A 21,479-nucleotide genomic window follows, 5' to 3' on the forward strand; every position below is an offset into this window, starting at 1 on the left:
TTGGTTTTCATTTGCATTTCCCTGATGATTAGTAATATTGAGCACCTTTATGTGTACTTTTTGTCCATTTGTATTTCTTCTTTGGAAAAAATTCCTCTGCCCTTTTTGTCATGAGATTTTTTTTCCTGCTGCAGAGTTATATGAATTCGTTATATATTTTGTTTGTTAACCTTTATCAGATGTGTGATTTTTAAATATTTTCTCTTTCCTACCATTCAGTAGATTGCCTTTCTATTTTGTTCGGTGCCTGTGCTGAACAGAAGCTTTTTAGTTTCATGTAGTCCCACTTGTTGATTTTTCCTCTGTTTTTGGTGTCAAATTCAGGAAATCATTTCCAAGACCAGTGTTAAGAATCTTAACCCCTTGTCTTCTTCTAGGATTTTGTGGTTTCAGGTTTTACTTTCAAGTCGTTCATCTGTTTTGAGTTGATTTTGTGTATGGTGTAAGATAATGATCCAGTTTTATTCCTTCACAGTTTTTCTGAGCACCATTTATTGAAGAAACTATCATTTTCCACTGTATATTATTGAAGAATTAACTGACCAAATATGCTTGTATAGGCTTATTTCTGGGCTCTCTATTTTCTTCCATCTATGTGCCTGTTTTTATGCTAAATACCAAACTGTTTTGATAAGCATAGTTTTGTATATAGTTTGAAATTAGGATGCCTCCATTTTTTTTTCTCTCTTAGGATTGCTTTGACTATTGATGGTCTTTTGGGATTCAGTTGAATTTTAGAATTTTGAAAAATTTGTGAAAAATTGTTTTCGAATTTTGATAGATGACTTTGGGTATTATGGACATTTAAAAGCATTAGTTCATCTGATCCAATATTTCCATTTATTCATCTTATTCAATCTTTTCATTGATGTTTAATAGTGTTCAGTGTAAAGGTTTTTCACCTCCTCAGTTAAATTTATTCCCAGGTATTTTATTGTTCTTGATGCCATTGTAAATGAGATTGCTCTCTTAATATCTCTTTCAGATAGTTCTTTGTTAGTATATAGAAACAAAACTGATTTCTGGGGCACTTGGGTAGCTCAGTTGGTTAAGCATCGACTCTTGGTTTTGCCTCAGGTCATGATCTTGTGGATCCTGAGTTCTAGCCCTGAATAGGGCTCTGCACTGACAGTACGGAGCCTGCTTTGGTTTCTCTCTCTCTCTCTCTCTCTCTCTCTCTCTGTCCCTTCCCTGATTATGCTATCTCTCTCTCTGAAAATAAATAAACTTAAAAAAAGAGCTGATTTCTGTATGTTGATTTTATATCCTGCAACTTTACTGAATATGTTGATTAGTTCTAACAGTTTTTTATAGGAGTCTGTAATGTTTACTATACATAAGATTATGTCATCTACAAACAGAAAGTTTTACTTGTTTCTTTCCAACGTGGATGCTTTCTATTTCTTTTTCTTGCCTAACTGCTATAGTTATTATTTCAAGTACTCTGTTGAATGGGACTAGTGAAACTGGGTTCTCTTGTCGTACTCCTGATCTTAGAGAAAGAGCTTTCAACTGTTCACAGTTGAGTCTGATGTTAGCTTTGGGGTTGTCATATATGACTTTTAAGATGTTGAGATAAATTCCTTCTATACCCAATTAGTTGAGAATTTTTATCACAAAAGTATGTCAAATTTTGTCAAATGCTTTTCTGCATCTGTTGAAGTGATCATATGATTTTTCTCTTTTATTCTTCCTAAGGTGGTGTATCACATTTATTGATTTGCACATATTGGAACACACTTCCATCTCTGGGATGAATTCTGTTTGATCATGGTATATGATTATTATAATATGTTGTTTAATTTGTTTTGCTAATATTATGTTGAGGAATTTTGCATCAATATTCAGCAAGGATATTGACTTCTAGTTTTCTTTGTCTGTAATGTCCCTGGTCTGGTTTTGGTATCAGGATAATGCTGGCCTTATAAAATGAAGTTAACTCAAATTTTCTATTTCTTCATGATTCAGTCTTGGTAGGTTGCACGTTTATCCATTTTAAGTTATCTAACTGATGGGATATCATTGTTCATAGTACTCTCTTGTGATTCTCTGTATTTCTGTGATATCAGTTGTAATGTCTCCTTCTTCATTTCTGGTTTGATTTGTCTCCACTCTTTTTTTTTCTTAAAAGTTTGTCAATTTTGTTTCTCTTTTCAAAAACCCAGCTCAATTTTGCTGATATTTTCTATTGGTTTTCTGGTATCTATTTCACTTATTTCTCTCTGATCTTTGTTATTGTTTTTCCTTCTTCTAACTTTGGGCTTAGCTCCTTTTTTTTTTTTTTTATTAGTTCCTTTATGTGTACAATGAGGATGTTTATTTGAGATTTTTCTTTTTTCCTCATGTAACTGTTTATTGCTATACACTTCCTTTTAGAACTGCTTTTGCTGTACCTAATAGATTTTAGTATATTGTGTTTACAATTTCATTTGTTTGAAATATCATTTGAACTCTCCCAATTTTTTTTTGACACTTTGGTTAAATACGTTTGAGTATTTTGCTTAATTTTCACATATTTGTAAAATTTCCAGGTTTTCTCCTGTTATTAATTTCTATGTTTATACTGTTGTCATCAGAAAAGATATTTGGTATAGTTTCAGTCTCCCTAAATTTGCTAAGAATTGTTTGTGGCCTGACATATGATTATCTTGGAGAATGTTCCTGGTGTACTTGCAAAGAATGTGTATTCTGCTGCTGTCGAATGGAATGTTCTGTATGCTTGTTAGATCCATTTGATTATAGTTCAAGTTCAGTGTTTCTTTTTGATTTCATAGTTGGATCATTTATCCAATGGTGAAAATGGAGTGTTGAAGTCTCCTATTATTATTGTATATGTCCCTTCAGATTGGTTTGACTTGTTTATTAAACAAGTATGTAGCTGCTCTGATATTGGGTTCATATATAATTGTTTTATTATCTTCATTAATTTATCCCTTTCGTGAATTGAACTCTTTATCATTCATTATATAATTACCATCTGTGTCTTGTTATGATTTTTGACTTACAGTTTATTTTGTCTGATACAAATATTACTGTCTCTACTCTCTTGGTTTCCATTTGCATGGAGTATCTTTTACCATCCCTTCACTCTGAGTGTAGGTGTGTTCTTAAAGTGAGTCTTTTATCCGCAGCGTATAACTCAGTTTTGTTTTTGTCCTTTCAGCCACTTGATGCCTTTTGATTGGTCACTTTAACCATTTAAATGTATTTATACTAATTATTGATGGATAAGGAATTTCTAACGCCATCTTATTGTTTTCTGGCTATTTTATACTTCTCCTCTTCCTGTCCTTCTTTGTGAATTAATGATTTTCCATACTGCTTTGCTTTGATTCCTTTTTCTTTATCTTTTGTGTGTCTCTTGTAGGTCTTTGCTTTGTTGTTACCATGAGGCTTACATAAAACATCTTTTAGCTATACCAGTCCATTAAAAACTGATAACAACTTAACTTCAGTTGCATATAAAAATTCTACCCTTTTATTCCCCTCCCTCACATTTTATGTTTTTGATGTCATAATATACCTTTTTATATTGTGTATTCATTAACAAATTAGTTATTTTTAATCCTCTTCTCTTAACTTTTATACTGGAGTTAAGTGATTAACACACTATCATATTACAGTATTAGAGTATTGTGAATTTGATTATATACTTACCTTTACCTGTGTTTTATGTTTTCATAATTTTATATGCTACTTATTAGTGTTCTTTCATTTCAGTTGGAAGAACTCCTTTCAGCGTTTATTGCAAGGCAGATCTACTGGTGATAAACTCCATTAGCTTTTATTTATCTGGGAAAGTATTTCCCCTTCATTTCTGAAGGACAACTTTCTCAGGTAAATTATTCCTGGTTGGCAATTTTTTTCTTTCTGCATATTGAATATACCCTCCCAGTCTTTCCTGGCTTGCAAAGTTTCTGCTGCAAAGCTGTTGATAACCTTATGGTGGGAGTGGGGGATTCCCTTGTGTATGAGATTTTTTTCTCCTGCTATTTTTATAATTATCTTTTTAAAAAATAGACAGTTTTTATTATCGTGTGTTCTGGAGAAAATATTTGGAATTGGAATTTGGGGGGAACCTATGAGCTTTATGAACTTGGATGTCCAAATCTGTTCTCAGACTTGGGAAGTTCTTGACCATTATTTCTTTATTTTTTATTTTTTTGGATGATACACAAACTTTAATCCCATCTATAATTTTATCTGATACCATGATTTTGATCACTTCAATTTTCCCATACTGTTCAAAATAATCTCTTAGATTATGTTCTTCAGTGTCTTCTTTAATGCCACCGACAAAAATCTTTTTCACAGTTAGGTGGGCACCAGGTCTTTGAGAATCTTCTCTCGAGACAGCCCTCTTTGGTTCTACAACTCTTCCATCCACCTTGTGTGGCCTTGCATTCATGGCCGCGTCCACCTCCTCCACAGTGGCATAGGTGACAAACCCAAAGCCTCTGGAGCGCTTGGTGTTTGGATCTCTCATTACCACACAGTCCGTAAGCGTTCCCCATTGCTCAAAATGGCTCCTCAGACTCTCATCGGTTGTTTCAAAGCTCAAACCTCCGATGAAAAGCTTCCTCTGCTGTTCAGGCTCTTTGGGAGACTCTGACTTAGACATGACGGCGATGGGAGGGGAGACTTTATCGATGCTTACTTGGCGGCGTCCACGGGCAGAAAGCGACCATTATTACTTTAAATAAGCACTATGCCCTCTTCTTTCTTTCTTATATTTCTGGGACTCCAGCAATACTTGGGTTGCATCTTTTAATGGTTTCCTATAGTTCACATAATCTTTCTTCATTCTTTTTTCTTTGTTCCCTTCTGACTGGATCATTTCAAATGACTTGTTTGACATCACAGATTCTTTCTTCTGCTTGATCAAGTTCTCAATTGATGGTTAGTATTGGATTTTTCACTCCCTTCACTGTATTCTTTAGTCCCTGATTTCTGTTTGGGTCTTTTTTATGTTTCTGTATTTCTGTGAAGCTTCTCATTTTGTTCATGTATTGTTTTGCTAATTTCATTGAATCATCTTTGTGTGTTTTCTTGTGGTTCACTGAGCTTCCTTAAAGCAAGTATGTTGAATCTTTAGTAAGCAAAAAAACGGGTCTCCATTTTTGAGTGTTTGGTTATTGGAAAATTATTGTGTTCTTTGGTGCTCTCATGGTTTCTTGATTTTTATGTCTCATGAAGTTTTGCAATGCTGTCTTTGCATTGAAGAAGTAATCAACTCCTCCATTCTCTATTAACTGGCTTTTGTGAGAAATACATTCTGTCAACCCAATTAGGGATTCTGAGGCTTTCTGAGACCTTTTCTGTGTGCGGATATGCCTGTTTCACTTTTCTTGTTTCCTCTTCGTGGTGATCAATAAGGAGGTTGTATGCCTTCTCTTGATGCCTCAAAGCCAGGCCAGATGCTGATTGCCTCCTGGGTGCTTTCCCTAGGACAGAGCTGAATGCTCAAGTTTGTGCATTTTTTTTTCCAGTTCTGCGTGGTTGGGCCTGCTTTCTTTGTGCTTACCAGCCAGCTGTAGGGAGTATGAGCAGGGAGATGGCCACGAGGAGAGAATATGTATGTGTGAGGCACATGGAATGTTGAGGGTGCCTATGAGCCACTTGGGAGGATCTTCAGGGCAGACGTCCCCGGTGGCTTATGGATGGGCTACGGATGGAGTCTGTGACAGAGCTGGTTGGATCCATGTCCTTTGATGCCCTCCCAGAGCCCTACATGGATTCTCCAAGCTGCGTCCTCATTGTTCTGCTCAGTGTGCAGGATAGAGTGAGAAAGAAGTGGGTCTCTTCTTCACATCTGGGGAAGCTGGGCACTCACCCACATACTCAACTTTCCCCTGTGCAGAAATTATGATCCAAAAGCTTTCTCTTAGCAGTGAACTCTGCTGTCTTGGGGGAAGGGTGATGCGGGTAAAATGAAGCTGTTTCTCTTACCCTCTGCAGTGTGTCCATATGATTTTTTTCTTTTGCTCCAGAGGTATGCTGAAATATCTCTGCAGGATCCCTGGACTTCACAAAGGCATTCTCACATATAGGTGACTGTAAAAACCAGTCTTCTTCGGGGAATGTGGTAGAAAACTCTGGTTTTGTCACTGAATAACATTATTCTCCCTCATCCCCATTTTACAGATGAAAAATGTGAACCTCGAAATGTTTTGTTGTCATTAAGATTTGTAAATAGAGGAGCTAGAAAGAGAACCCAGGTATCCAGAAGAGGACAAATAGCAGGAGTTATTGAGATGGATCAAGGAATGGAGTGGGTAGTATGGATGGAGACAATGCATCAGGGCAGAAAAGAGGTGGCTCATGGAAGGTCAGTTATTTTTTATATATGTGACTAATTATAAGTCAGAAATAAAAGACCTGTTACTCAAGACCTATGATGTATGTTTTCCTGTTCTCTAGATAGAAATATAAATGTCTCCTTCCTTATTTGTTTTTTTTAAATTATTTTAATGTTTATTTATTTCTGAGAGAGAGAGAGACAGCGTGAGCAGGGGAGGGTCAGAGAGAGAGGGAGACACAGAATCCAAAGACAGGCTCCAGGCTCTGAGCTAGCTGTCAGCACAGAGCCCGACGTGGGGTTAAACGCATCAACTGTGAGATCATGACCTGAGCTGAAGTCGGACGCTTAACCAACTGAGCCACCCAGGTGCCCTGCTGCTTCCTTCTTTGGATACTGAGCACCTCAGTGGGATCTCAGATATGTTCTAAACCCAGGAACCCAGGCATCCTCTCCAAAAAGGCAGCCAGATTTTCCCTTATATCAGAATAGCAGCAGTAAAACTTCAGCAACTTTATAGATCCCTTTTCCTAAAGACTACAGTTTCCTAATAAAAGTTATAACATCTCTATTAAATAGGCCACAAAGAAGACCATAGACATAAAAAGGGGGGGGAGGGGGAGAAGTCACTTATAGTGACTGAGAACTAGAAACTCCATGTGAAATTGCTACCTGAGAGGTGAATTAGAAGAGGCTTGATCCTCTGTATGGCCCACATCCACAGTCTCTCAAAATTGTTGTGAAGAAGAGATAGGACTCCCAAGCAGCCACAACAAATAAACCTTCCATTCAGAACTTTGAAGCTAATTAGTTCTATGAATGCTTACATATGAACCAGGATATAAAGCTGATGGTTCTCCCACACTCCTGGTCCCTGCAGTCCAAAAATTGGTTTATTTTTACACCTTGTGCATGGGATGCTTTTGAGAAGTCCCCCTTGATAATCCTTCAGCTAGATTAGCACACTGAAAACCTCTTCATTTTCTGGGTCAGGAAGGTGCTAATGAACATCCCAAAACTGTACCCTGTTGGCCCTAGTAACCTGAGTCATGGGTTGCAAAAAACTGAAATAAATAAATGATTAAAACAAATATAGAGACATAATGTCTTACTTAAATTCTAGTATATTCAGAGTTTTGAAAGAGATATGTAACCTCTTCATAAACCTCTTTATCCAGAGTTGCCCTTTTAATTTCCTTCTTTTTCATCATTGAAAATAATAAGCTACATTTCCTACTTACCTAAAACTATCATGTAGATGGAAACCTCATAAGCCAAAGTTGTTAAAGGGCTATCTTCATACCATGAGCTGTATCTTAAACATCTTGAAAACATTAGAGTCTCAATTTTCTTACCTATAAAATAGGTATATATATATATTTTTTTGCATCTAGTATACATTTCTACAGTTGTGCATATCCTCTCAAACACTGCTTTTTTTAATAGAGAAATCTTTTTTTTAATGTTTTACTTATTTCTGAGAGAGAGAGAGAGACAACATGAGCAGGGGAGGGCCAGAGAGAGAGGGAGATACAGAATCTGAAACAGGCTCCAGGCTCTGAGCTGCCTGTAAGCACACAGCCCAACTCAGGGCTCAAACCCATGAACCGTGAGATCATGACCTGAGCCGAAGTTGCACGCTTAACCAACTGAGCCACACAGGCGCCCCTCAAACACTGCTTTTTGAATGCTAAAGGAAATACAGTTATTCCTGTTTTGGTATGTAGAAATCAAGCTGAATTAAAATTATGAGTTTACAAGCGCCTAGGTGGCTCAGTCAGTTAAACATCTGACTTCAGCTCAGATCATGATCTCGTAGTTCGTGAGTTCGAGCACCACGTCAGGCTCAGTGCTGACAGCTCAGAGCCTGGAGGCTCCTTCAGATTCTGTGTCTCCCTCTCTCTGCCCCTCCCCTGCTCATACTCTCTCTCCCCCTCTCAAAACTTAAAAAAAAACTTTTAATAAAAGTATGAGTTCACAATTTTAGATAAAACTTAAGACAACTAAAATTTGGAAAACAAAAACACAAAAGTGAAGTTATGGAGTGTGTAAGTTGTTCAGTAAATAAGTATACACATTATTATTACACATATCACATAATTATTATTTGAATCAAATATGAAAACCTAAACTTATGTCACAAATACTCATTGTAGTATAGGAGAGCACTTATTTTCTCAATGTGGAAAACTAGTGTATCCAATACCAAGAATTAGTAACATTATTTTTTTTATTGTCACAGAGCATTTTCTGCATCATCTGAAAGTCATAAAAAATGCTTACAGTGTAACATCATCTGAGTTGAGAATCAGTGGTGCATTGGCAATAAACGTAACAATAATAATAGTAAAACATGCTAATTTAATCCTGACAAAAACCTTAAAAAGAAGGATTTATTAGTCTTATAGAAATAAAGAAGTCAAAGTTTCGAGAGGTTTCATTAAGATTTGTTTCCAAAATCACACAGCTAGAAAATTCAGGAGCTGAAATCAAATCTTGATCATATTTGGATTTGATAAGCAAACTGCTATAGTTTTACCTATCTCTTACACCTTCTCATATGACTGAATTTAATTATCTACCAGTAACACCTATTCATAAGGCTACATGTGTTACAGCAAATACTCAGCACCCAGGAAGAGATTAGCGACACGGACTCAAAGAATCAGAAGAGATTGTTAATTTCGCACTGGTGCCGGTCCAGCGGAGTCACCTCCAAAGGCTGAGTATCCGGCTAGGTTTTACTGATCCTTTATACATATGTGCTTCCAGGTTGGGTGGGACTAGTATAGTGAAGCATCTGGTTCCTGGCTGCTGGCTGATGCAAGAAGCAAGCAAAACTGCAGAAGCCAAAAGCATGCAAGGGGAGTATCTGGCCCCGGACATCTGGCTGCCCCCTTTAATTTACATTTATCACCTTTCCTCCTCATTCCACTCTTTTGATTCTTAAGCTACTGTAGTAGACTTAGAGAAAATTAGTTTGTGGTGGCCAGGGAACCCTTTGCTGCCAAAGGAGAAAGGGCAAAGACCATTCTGGCTTCTTCCTTCTGCCTATGGGGAGGCCATATGGACTCTACTAAATGTCCTCCAAGCAGGGGAACCACTCTCCCTGTGTGGTCCACGGGCCCCTCGAACCTCACTGCCTGGTCCTGGGGATTCACACTCCTCCCCACCAGAACACCACCAGGTGCTGAGCTCCATAATTTCTGACTCTGCACTTCCCTGTTTATAGAGTCCTAATGGTATTGAAAGCCTGTCTTTTCTTCCTGTCAGTGGTTTTGGAGAACAGATTTCTTATTTGGTAACTTCTGAGTGTTTCTGCTCTTTTTCTTTCTCTCCAGCTACTTTCAGGGGGAGTGCTTTTCCTGTATTCTCCCTTTCTGAGTCTGAAAGTGATGTGTCGTCATAATTCTCTTTTCTTTGAGGGAAGGTTGATCATTTTAAATTAAGGCCTTCAACTGATTGGATGTAGCTCACCAATGTTATGAAGGGTAATTGGTTTTAGTCAAAGTCTACTGATTTAAATGTTAATCTCACCTAAAAAAATACCTTCACAGAATCATGTAGCATAATGTTTGATAAAATAGCTGAGTATCTAAGCCTAGCCAGGTTAACATAATGTTAACTATCATAGTTAGCAACAACCAAAATGCCCGTCCACAACAGAATAGGTAAATACATGCTATTCTATTCATAAAACAGAGTACTATAAATAACCAAAAGAATGTGCAAATCAGAGCTACAAATATCAACATTGGCAAATGTTATATCCTATTAAAACACATGAAAAGCAATACTCTATGTCACACACACACACACACACACACACACACAACGGGAAGAGTAACAGCCTCACAGCAATGTCCTTATTTTAAACCCAATGTTATGTTACATAGCAAGGGTGAATTAAGTTGCAGATAGAATTAAACTTGCTAATCAAGTAACCTTACAATGACATTATCCCTGATTGTCCAGGATGGTCCAGTGTAATTCCCAGGGTCCTTTAAATGTCAGAGAGCAAAGCAGAATCGGAGTCAGAGATAGAAATATTATAATGGAAACATTTGCTGGTTTTAAAGATGGAAAGAAGTTATAAGTCAAGGAATAAAGGCAGCCTGTGAAGATGGACAAGGCATGGAAAATGATTCTGCTCAGGTGCCTCCAGAAAGAAACTCTTTCAATATCTTGATTTTAATCTAGTTTATTAGTCTGTTTAGGGTACTATAGCAAAATATCACAGACTAGAAGGCTTAAACACAGAAATGTATTTTCTCATAGTCCTCAAGCCTGGAAGTTCAAGATCAAGGTGCCAGCATGATTGGTTTCAGATGAGAAGGGTGCCTGGGTGGCTCAGGTCGGTTAAGCATCTGACTTTGGCTCAGGTCATGATCTCACGGTTCATGGGTTCGAGCCCTGCATTGAGCTGTGCTGACAGGTAGCTCAGAGCCTGGAGCCTGCTTCGGATTCTGTGTCTCCCTCTCTCTCTGACCCTCCCCTGCTCACGCTGTCTCTCTCTCTCTCTCTCTCAGAAATTAAAACAAAAAAACAAAAGACAGATGAGACCTCTCTTCCTGATTGGTAGATGTCCCCTTTTGTATGTCCTCACAAGGCCTTCCTTTGGTGCTGGTGCGTTAGAGGACGCTAATCAGATCAGCATCCTTTATGCTCATTTAACCCTAATTACTTCCTTAGAATAATTTACATTGGTATTAGACCTTCAGCATATGATTTTTGTGGAAACATTCAATTGATGCCACGTAAGACTTATTTCAGACTTTTGACCTCCAGAACTGTTAAGATATTAAATTTGTATTGTTTAAAGCCCTTGAGTTTGTAGTGGTTTGTTATAGCAGCAACAGTAGACTAATATAGGTTTTGGGATATGGAAGTGGGGTGCTACTGCTACTAATAACAAAATGTATAAGTAGTTTTGGGATTTGGGAATGGGTAGAAACCGGAAGAATTTTGAGAAGTGAGAGAAAAAGCCAAGATTGCCTTAAGTAAATTGTTCCCAGAATTTTGGATATAAGGGACTCCATTGTCAGTACTCAGAAGGAAGTGAAGAACATGGTAGAGAAAATATGTACTATTTTATAGAACACCTACCTCATCATGGACAAACTGATGGTAGAAATACAGATTTAAAGGCATCAAAGGGGAGGACTCAAATGAAAATGATGAACAATGGAAACTAGAGAAAAGGGAGTATTTGTTATGTCAGAAAGCTTAGCTGAACTATATCCTACAATACTTGTATAGTTACTTTTTTAATTCTTATTTGAGAGAGAGAGAGCATGAGCAGAAGAGAGGGGCAGAGGAAGAGAGAGAGAAAGAATCCCAAGCAGGCTATAGACTCAGTGAGTGGAGCCCAAGGTGGGGCTTGATTCTATGATCCTGGGATCATTACCTGAGCCAAAATCAAGTCTGATGTTCAACTGACTTAGTCACTCACATACTCCACTATAGTTGTATGTTTAAGTATGTATAGTAAGTTTAAAATCTTACTTTTTTTTAGAGTTAGTATCTTATAGGGAGCTACTTTGAGACAGTGTTAATACAGTATAATATATAATATAGGAATACCTCAAGCTTTTACCACTGATTTAGCAGCCATTCATGTTTTCTTTAAAAAAATTGTTTTAAATGTTCACTTATTTTTGATACAGAGACAGAGAATGAGCAGGGGAGGGGCAGAAAGAGGAGACACAGAATCCTAAGCAAGCTCCAGGCTCTGAGCTGTCAGCACAGAGCCCGATACGGGCCTTGAACTCACGAGCTATGAGATCATGACTCGAGCCAAAGTCAGATGCCCAACCGACTGAGCCAGCCAGGCACCTGATCATGTTTTCTTGCTGGAACCTAATATTGACAATAATTGGCAAATGGTGATTTTCTAATTCCATTATTTCTTCTACATTTTTTTTAGTTGACTTCTGCAAAAAAATAACTTACCTTCTTTCTTCCCTTCATTTTCTTTTTTGGGGCAGAAAAATTCTTGGGGAGCCTTGAATCCTATTTTAAAAGGGCCTTATAACTCTAGCTACTGGATTAAATGTGATTATTGTTTTCACTGTCATATAATAAGTGTTAAAGGAGTCAAGATAAACACACTAATGAACTTACAAGGATGACATTCCTTATTGTTTCTAACTGGAATCATTAGGTTTCTCTACTTGTGTTATCTTAAGACCCTAAGATGCTATCCTCCTGGACACCTCATCACCCATCAACTCCCCTCCCATAAATACACCCGGACACAACAGCTCTGAGATTTCTAGCTAGTCCTGAGCTCTCTGTGAATGCCCATGGTGCCTGGTAGCTAGGTTGGAAAGCCCTCCCCTTCCGGACTTGGCACAAGTAATGCCACTAAGAAACAGCCAGGCAAATACCCTCTTTTTACCTGGCACGTTGTCTGTACCAACTGTAAACTGAATGTGGCATTTCGGTTACCTCTCCTTGTTGGAACCTGACATGGGGGAATTATTTGGACTAAGGAAAGGTGGCCATCAGTTTTCCTATAGCACCCCTCTCATCCCAATGTTCTCAACACCGGGGCTAGTGGTGGTGTGGGGGTTCTGCTGAAGATAAATGGGAGTCTCTCCCCTAAGTCCTCATTTTCCTAAACACACTTTTCCTTTGCAGGAGCTAAACCGTGGGTTAGTCATCTCCTCTCACTCCATCCAGTTTTTGTTACAAAACACAGTATAAACATTCCTTTGTTCCTGACAGGTAGAAATCTTAGTTTATAGTCCTGGTATGAATTTATGCATTTGCTCCTTTTAAAGGAGATTTGTAAGGGAAGAGGTAATAAATGTGTAAGGTTCAGAATACCATTTAAATTAGTTGTTGACAGTTTAAATACAAAAATGAAATACGCAAAGAAATATATCAATAATTTTAATTCAGTTGTTTGATTGTTCAGGTAAATAACAGACCATTACTTAAGTTTCTACTCAGATGGAATATATATGTTATATTTAACACCTGAGTGATCTCATAATTATCATGCTATATGAATGACAGAATGTATACAGGAGCTAAACATTCCATGTGTAAACAATTACTTCAAAAATTATAATAGTGCTCCAGTTCTAGAGTGAACTTTTAAATTTGTCCTCTTTAGAACAGGTCTTTTTCATTGAAAATCATAAAAAAAAAAATCAGTGATTTATTTTCTTGTCAATAATGAAAATCATTTTATGGTAGCAGATTAGCTTACAAAAGAAGTTAAATATGCTGTGATTTGCTGAACAAAAAACAAATACACATTTTGTTTTTCTTTGGTAGTATGAATATTAAGTATTATTTTAACACAGTTGTAAAGGAAACCAAGTATATTCATTTTCAATGTATTTGAATATACAGTATTTGCAAAATAACATTAATTGCTGCATGTGAAATAAATTGGAACTATAATAAAATGCATAATTTACTACTTTAATTAAGGCTTTAGTTAATTTGGTGTAAAAGTTGAATAAAACATATTATAGTTCAGAATAATTTAGTACAAGAAGTTTCATATTAATGTAAAAATTCCTGTGTCCTTTCTCTCAAATACACAATGAAAAAGAAAATGTATAAACAAAATGCATAAAAACATTTATAGGTAAGTGGTATAGAAAATAAACTCTGTAATTTGAAAAGTCATCACATATATGAGGAGCTTCAGGCATCACAGTAACTGTAAGTCATTTNGCTATATGAATGACAGAATGTATACAGGAGCTAAACATTCCATGTGTAAACAATTACTTCAAAAATTATAATAGTGCTCCAGTTCTAGAGTGAACTTTTAAATTTGTCCTCTTTAGAACAGGTCTTTTTCATTGAAAATCATAAAAAAAAAATCAGTGATTTATTTTCTTGTCAATAATGAAAATCATTTTATGGTAGCAGATTAGCTTACAAAAGAAGTTAAATATGCTGTGATTTGCCAAACAAAAAACAAATACACATTTTGTTTTTCTTTGGTAGTATGAATATTAAGTATTATTTTAACACAGTTGTAAAGGAAACCAAGTATATTCATTTTCAATGTATTTGAATATACAGTATTTGCAAAATAACATTAATTGCTGCATGTGAAATAAATTGGAACTATAATAAAATGCATAATTTACTACTTTAATTAAGGCTTTAGTTAATTTGGTGTAAAAGTTGAATAAAACATATTATAGTTCAGAATAATTTAGTACAAGAAGTTTCATATTAATGTAAAAATTCCTGTGTCCTTTCTCTCAAATACACAATGAAAAAGAAAATGTATAAACAAAACAAAATGCATAAAAACATTTATAGGTAAGTGGTATAGAAAATAAACTCTGTAATTTGAAAAGTCATCACATATATGAGGAGCTTCAGGCATCACAGTAACTGTAAGTCATTTTCAGTTAAGAAGAAGAAAAACCATTTGTTTTTCCTTGACATAGTCCCACTAAGTACATGGACTTCATGCTTTCTGAGGAGGCCTCCATTANGAAAAACCATTAGTTTTTCCTTGACATAGTCCCACTAAGTACATGGACTTCATGCTTTCTGAGGAGGCCTCCATTAATCCTCTATCACACTCCTTTTTATTCTTTGTTTCCACTCCTTTCAAAAAACATGAAATCCTGGATAAAAACAAAAATACAGAAATGAGTTTTCAGCAACAAAGCAGAGATCATAAATGTTAAGGGGTGATGAATAATAATAATTTATCTGCTAAAGAGAAAAACTGACCAGGTAAGTAGATATGGGGAAAACTGATAGCTTCAGCCTTCCATTTTAATAGCAATTAAATCCTGTAATTCTGTTCACTTAATGATTGCCTGCATGCATTTAATAATTTCTGGTAATTTCTCTAAATTTCATATGCCACTTAGAATACTCCCTTTTCAATCTTTCTTAACTTTTTGTACTCCTTCTCTAGTAATACAACTTTTCTTGAGACTGATATACAATGTAGAAATTTCAGACTTTTTTAAGGAGAATGACAGCCATCTTAGAGGTGGCATGTATCTTAGACTTTTTTTTAGCCTAGCTTTATGATTTCTCTTGCAAACTTGTCCACCAGTTTCTCCCAAACTGCCTCACTGCATCAGTGTCTAACCAGACCCACTTCCCTATGACTATCATCAAATCCTACAGATTCTCTCTCATGTCTATCGTTTTCTCTTATCTGTTCACAAAGGAAAAAATTGAATCCTTATCACCACTCACTTGCAACTGCACTATTGCAATTTTACCTTTCGTCAATTCACTTCTCATCTAGTCACCAATCTAATATTTGGATTTATATCTATTTTATTTATTTCTCATTTAAAACCAAGCAAATTAATTTTCAGTATCTTTCCATCTACAAGAAGTTGTCCAATATTTAGAAGTCCTTGAGAAGTGGTCCAATCTACCCCACAGTCATTTCCTTTATAACCTTACCACAAATCCCAATCCCATTTCTCACCTATCCAAACACCCCAGATGGCCATCTCTTCCCTTTGCACACCAGATCCTTGGTGATGGTAAGTCTACCTTTTGTCAATTAGCTTCCTATGGTTAAGTTTTATTTTACTTTTCATGTGAAATAAACAGTGAAAACACAATTTTCAAACAGAACTGTGGTTATATTTTTAATTTTATACAGAAAATATTGAGTGTATCCCAGATTAGACAGAATAGCAAAATAAAACCCAAACGGCCACTCATCCAGCTGTAATTGTTAACATAATCAATCTTGGTTCATTAATTACTCCATCCCCTAAATCGGCGTGCACTCACCCTCTTTATTTAAAAGCAAATCTGAAAGATCATAGCATTTTACACTGAAACAGTTCAGTGTGTGCCCCTAAAAACTTGGACTCTTGTTTTTGCATAAGCCCAATATGATTAGTATATCTTTTAAAAAAAATCTATTAAAATATCATCAAATAGCCAATATTCAAATTTCTCTGAAGTCCTAATAAATGTCTTTTTTACTGGTTTGTTCAAATCAGTATCTAAATGTGATCTATAAATTACATTGAGTTGATGCCTCTTAAGTCTCTCTCTTATTATGTTGTTTTTATCTTTTTATTTTCCCAACATTTATTTGTTGAAATAACTGGATCCTTTTTCTGTATATTCTCTCACTTTTTAGTTTTTTGGGGGATTGAATCTCCACGTCAGTGTTTAAGATATTCATCAAGTAGTTCTAAAGCTTCTTGCATATTGGAATCACCTGGCAGTTCTAAACAGCTTGCAAGCCTGGCCCCACTTCCAGAGATTTTGTTTTACTACCTGGAGGCAATCTTGACATAGGGGGTCTGGAAGCTATTCAGGTGTTTCTATTGTGTAGCTAGGGTTGGAAACTATTGTGAGTCCTTGAATTTGGCTGCATATGGAGTCAGTGGGAGCTATACAACTTCTAATTTAGTTAAATTGGGGTATGTCCTGAAACTTGCTTTTTTTTTTTTTTTTAAGTTTTCTAGCTGATTTAATGTGAAGTTAAGTTCAGAATCACTGCTCTACCCCACGTAATTCCTCTCAAATGGTAGTTCCACTAATGGCTTGATTAGATGTTTACTTTTATTGAGGTTTATACTCCTGTAGTAGGTGATTTAATGAATCAGGAGGACATCTTGTTTTCCTGCGTCTATTCCATTTAAGCCCAGATTCAAGCCCAGTTTCTTTTCCAAAGCACTGATTTCAATTTTTAAATAAAAACTCCAAAGATCAGGGCCCTTTCTTAGCACATGAGATCCTTTTGTTATCATATGAAACCGCATAGCCTCTCCAGAGCAACTAGTCACCTGTGAACCCAGAGTACCAGGAGAAAATGAAATTTAAGAGCTAGAATTAAATGGGGCCTCTTTGAATAAAGCCTATAAATTTAACAAGGTCCTCTAAAAATTTACAGTTCACTAAATCATTTCAGAATGATACAAGAGAAATCACCTAAACCCCAGATTAGTAAGAATAGACTCACAATGAGGAAACAGGCACCAAGCATTACAGCTTTCATTTTCACATCGAGGTCTAAAGGGAACTGGATACCAAAGTTATGTGTCAGTAAACGCCTCTCTAACAAAACCAGTCCACTGCTTGGAAATCTTGCCAACTATCGTTTCTTCATCAAGAGATTTAATCTGAAATGGGAAAAAAGGAACATTCTTAAAGAATTCTAGAAATCTGAAAATTACCTACTTTAAAAGTTGAAATAAAATGAAATACTCTACTAAAATTATGGACCATACTTAACTATGAACATTATATCACTCATTACATATATATGGATTCCTGTATCTGCTTTTAGATGCATGAAAAACAAACACCTGTTTCTTTGCTGTAGAGAACTTACATGAAAGTAATTCTGCTTAATTATTTAACATTTTCTATTCTACATTAAGATAGACAGCAATAAATAAATTGATCTAAAACAAAATTTAGGCAGGAAAAGATACAAATATAAAATGTTTCTTTAGATGAAATTTCTAGAAGCCATCAGGAAGGTACTAAACCAATCTCCTATGTTACTTTTGTTGTAAGAGAAGCATAGAGAGTTTATGTAGGCTGAGCGTTCAAATGTGAGAGGAGTGTTCATTACCAGCATCAGCAGGAAAATGTGAAATGCAAAGAGCCTGGAAAAGATGACTGGGAGTTTTGAGTAAAGGAAAAGTAAGTAACCAATATGTAACTAGATGGGATGCCCCAGGTCAAGGGGATAGTGGGGTTGATGGACAGTGAACAATAAGCAAAAAGATATATGAGAAAAAGAGTTCTGAACTAAAGTTTTTCTAATTTTACAATTCTGCCTGAGGAAAGCCTAGTGTCATCATAAAAAGTTGAACAGATTGTGGTCTGGATACATGCACCTCACCAAGTGCATGTGGGTGGATGAATGTAGCCCACATTTAACATGGTGTGTACATAACAAGAGTTCTGTCAAAGCAGGAAGAGAAATGTCCTTTTCTAATATGCATAAGGTACCACAAGTGCTAGCAACACCCACAGAAGTTGTAGTTCAGGGTGAGAACAGGAAAATAAATGTGAGGAAACTAAAAACAGTTGACTCATTTTATTTTGATGTGGGTAGAGGGGTTCCTTGAAGATTTGAAATAAACTTCTAATATGATTAACTGTGATAGCATAGATTACTGCTCAGCAAAAATTCATCAACTATCCTCCCCCCACCTAACCCCCGTGCACTTAGAGACCCAGCATATGTCCCTGCATATTGATAGTTAGGCTTGGCCATTGATAGTTAGACTTGATTAACCAATGGAATGTTAGTAGATGTGATAGCAGAAGAGGCCTTCAACATGGCTAATTAGTTTGGCCTGGCTCTTGCTTCCCAGTGATCAGCTACTAGAAATGCATGATCCAGGTAGCTGTGTTTGCTACAGCTCCAGAATAAACATACCTGGTATAGATTTGGGCCAATTTACAGTCCAAATCAGAGCCAACTAGCTGAGCTAGATAGATTCCCTAAGAAAGAGTGGACCTGCAGATCCATTAGTATGAAAATGAATACCGATGGTTTTAAGCCACAGAGCTTTAGGGGTTATTTGTCATGCAACACTATTGTGGCTAAACAGACTAACAGAAATCCCTCTTGCATACCTCTTGTAGATGCTACCATCTTCATTATTTGAAGCTAGTAATAAAACCTTATATTGTTAAACTTAGGCATTTTTAATTTCAATTGTTTTTTAAATGAAATATCCAAAAGATAATGTACCAGCCATCATAAGCCTACCACTAGACTTAACCAATACTGACATTTCTCCTTTATATTCCTACAGCGAGAAATTTAAAAGTTTACCTAAGAAGTAGAGCATACAATTTTTTATGAAAAGCCTTGGAAATGTGAATGATTTACAACTGAAAAGTCAATAGAATTAAATAATTTTAGCTAAATTTAGATATTTAAAAATGGAAAATCTATATAACAAAATGATGGCAACTTCCAGAAATAATGAACTAGTATTATATACCTATAAATGTAATACTGAAAATTGCTAGAGGTATTCTAAAAATAGATTTATAGGTTCATCTTTTAATATAAATATACAGTAAATGCAAATAGAACAGTAGCACATAGACCTCAGGTAATTATCAAAAGAATATACTATAATAAATTGTAGAATACTAGAAAACCATAGATTTCAAAATATATCATTGTATCAGATACTGAAAAAGTGTTTTGTTTACTAATTAAGCATTTATGTAACATTTAGTATATGTGTAACATATAAATGAATTATAAGTATTAGGTAATTTTTTTCTTCATAATATCTTTAAAAGATATATATGATTATTAAGCACAATTTTTATATGAAAACACTGAGGCAAATAGAGGTTAAGTAATTTGTCCAAGTTTACACCGATAAGAAGTCATGGGGAGGATTTCAAACCCAGGCACTCTGTTTCAGAGTCGGTAGTCATGACCATTTGATACCCTGCTTTTAGAAAGTTAATTATCAATTCGTAATAAAAATCTAGGTTGCGGGGCGCCTGGGTGGCTTAGTCGGTTGAGCTCCGACTTTCGCTTAGGTCATGATCTCGCGGATCGTGGGTTCGAGCCCCGCGTCGGGCTCTGTGCTGACTGCCAGCTCAGAGCCTGGAGCCTGTTTCAGTCTGTGACTCCCTCTCTCTCTGACCCTCCCCTGCTCATGCTGTCTCTCTCTCTCTCTCCTAGATGTAAATAAAACATTAAAAAAAAAAAAATCTACGTTGGGGTCAGCAAACAATGGTCAGTGGGACAAATCTAGCCTGACCACTGCTTTTGTAAAAAGTTATATTAGGACACAGTTATACACAGTATTTATGTTTTGTCTGTGACTACCTTCATGCTACAATGGCAGATTTGAATATTTGCACACAATGACCACATGGCCTATAAAGTCTCAAATGTTTCCTATCTGTTCTCTTAAAAAAAAGTTTGTTGATTCCTGATCTAGGTAGGTAAATAGTAATAGAAAAACACTATGGAAAACAGTAGCCAATGTCTTTCTAAATTGTGAACATTTGCTGCTATTTCAATTGAAGTTGTCAACTTGATAAGTATTCACACAATTGGCATTATTATTCAGTTTTTGTAGATTGGAAAAGGAAATGAGCTAATTGGTAAATAAACATGAGAAGAGCAAAAATGATTTCATTTGCTTTGTGATTTTATATCTAGAAAAATCAAGTGTAAATAAGCAAAAATGTTTCTTTTTTTAATTAAAAAAATTTTTAATATTTTATTTATTTTTGAGAGAGAGAGAGTATGAGCAAGATAGCAGCAGATAGAGAGGGAGACACAGAATCTGAAGCAGGCTCCAGGCTCTGAGCTGTTAGCACAGAGCCTAGTGTGGGTCTTGAACTCATGAACTGCGAGATCATGACCTAAGCTGAAGTCGGACACTTAACTGACTGAGCCACCTAGACACCTGAGCAAAAATGTTTCTAAAGTTAAATGTGAGAATCCAGTCAGAAGACTGAATAAAAGGTAAACAAAAAAAGTAGTCTTTTTTAATATTAGCAGCAAGAACCTAATACATACATTCCTTCTTAGTAGTGCTAATGCCTATCAATTACTTAGGAAAATTTTAATTAAAAAAGAGGGAAGTTCTATATAAAGAAGCCCATATGATCTTATGAAGAATATAAAATTAGATATAAATAAATAAAAAGATATAACAGAGGTTTAGCATCATAAATATGCTAATTTAAAAAGAATACAGATTTAATGTAATAATAGGATTCTACCTTCTGAAAAAAATGCCGTAATATTCACAGGAAAGGAAAAATCTGACAATAGCAAAAAACTATGATAAAGAAGTATAACAAGTGGCTGTTTGGCTATGACTAGATATACAATGCATCATTAAGTTACCATAATTGAATCATAAGGCACTTGAAGGAACAGATAATTAGATCAATGAAACACAGGAGAATCTAGAAATTCATCCTATTACTTGTGAAAATTTAATGTAATGTATTTCAATTCAGCAAGGAATGAATACTTTACTTAATAAATTGTTATGCCACAGTTGTCTAGCCATCTGAAAGAAAAAATGTTCAATCCTGTATAAATCAAATTCTAGGTGAGTTAAAGATTCAAATATAAAAAGATTTTAAAAGGGAGTAAATAAAATAGAAATTGGGGGTAAGTTTCTAATCAAGACAGAAGAATCAGAAGATATTAAAAAATATATATGCAATAAACTATTTAAAAAAG

At 35.7% G+C, this 21,479-nt stretch overlaps 2 protein-coding genes across 3 annotated transcripts in view; both read right to left on the reverse strand.

Annotated features, from left to right (window-relative positions):
* The window catches only part of LOC144233054 (phospholipid scramblase 1-like), a 31,544-nt gene extending 24,493 nt beyond the window's left edge, over nucleotides 1–7,051 (reverse strand). The window contains exon 1 of one of the 2 annotated variants that reach the window (XM_077765849.1): nucleotides 6,971–7,051. In XM_077765849.1, coding sequence (XP_077621975.1) covers nucleotides 6,971–7,016 — 46 coding nt within the window. In that variant the 5' untranslated portion in view covers nucleotides 7,017–7,051. The remainder of the gene's footprint in view (nucleotides 1–6,970) is intronic. The other variant, XM_077765848.1, reaches the window with a different exon arrangement.
* Nucleotides 7,052–14,779: 7,728 nt separating this feature from the next.
* LOC144233075 (phospholipid scramblase 1-like) overlaps nucleotides 14,780–21,479 on the reverse strand; it is a 33,201-nt gene continuing 26,501 nt past the window's right edge. The window contains 3 exon segments of the mRNA XM_077765866.1: nucleotides 14,780–14,910; nucleotides 17,241–17,316; nucleotides 17,318–17,400. Coding sequence (XP_077621992.1) covers nucleotides 14,872–14,910; nucleotides 17,241–17,316; nucleotides 17,318–17,400 — 198 coding nt within the window. The 3' untranslated portion in view covers nucleotides 14,780–14,871.

The sequence above is a fragment of the Crocuta crocuta genome, unplaced genomic scaffold, assembly GCF_008692635.1.
Source record: "Crocuta crocuta isolate KB4526 unplaced genomic scaffold, BGI_CrCroc_1.0 scaffold54, whole genome shotgun sequence".
Taxonomy (NCBI): Eukaryota; Metazoa; Chordata; class Mammalia; order Carnivora; family Hyaenidae; genus Crocuta; species Crocuta crocuta.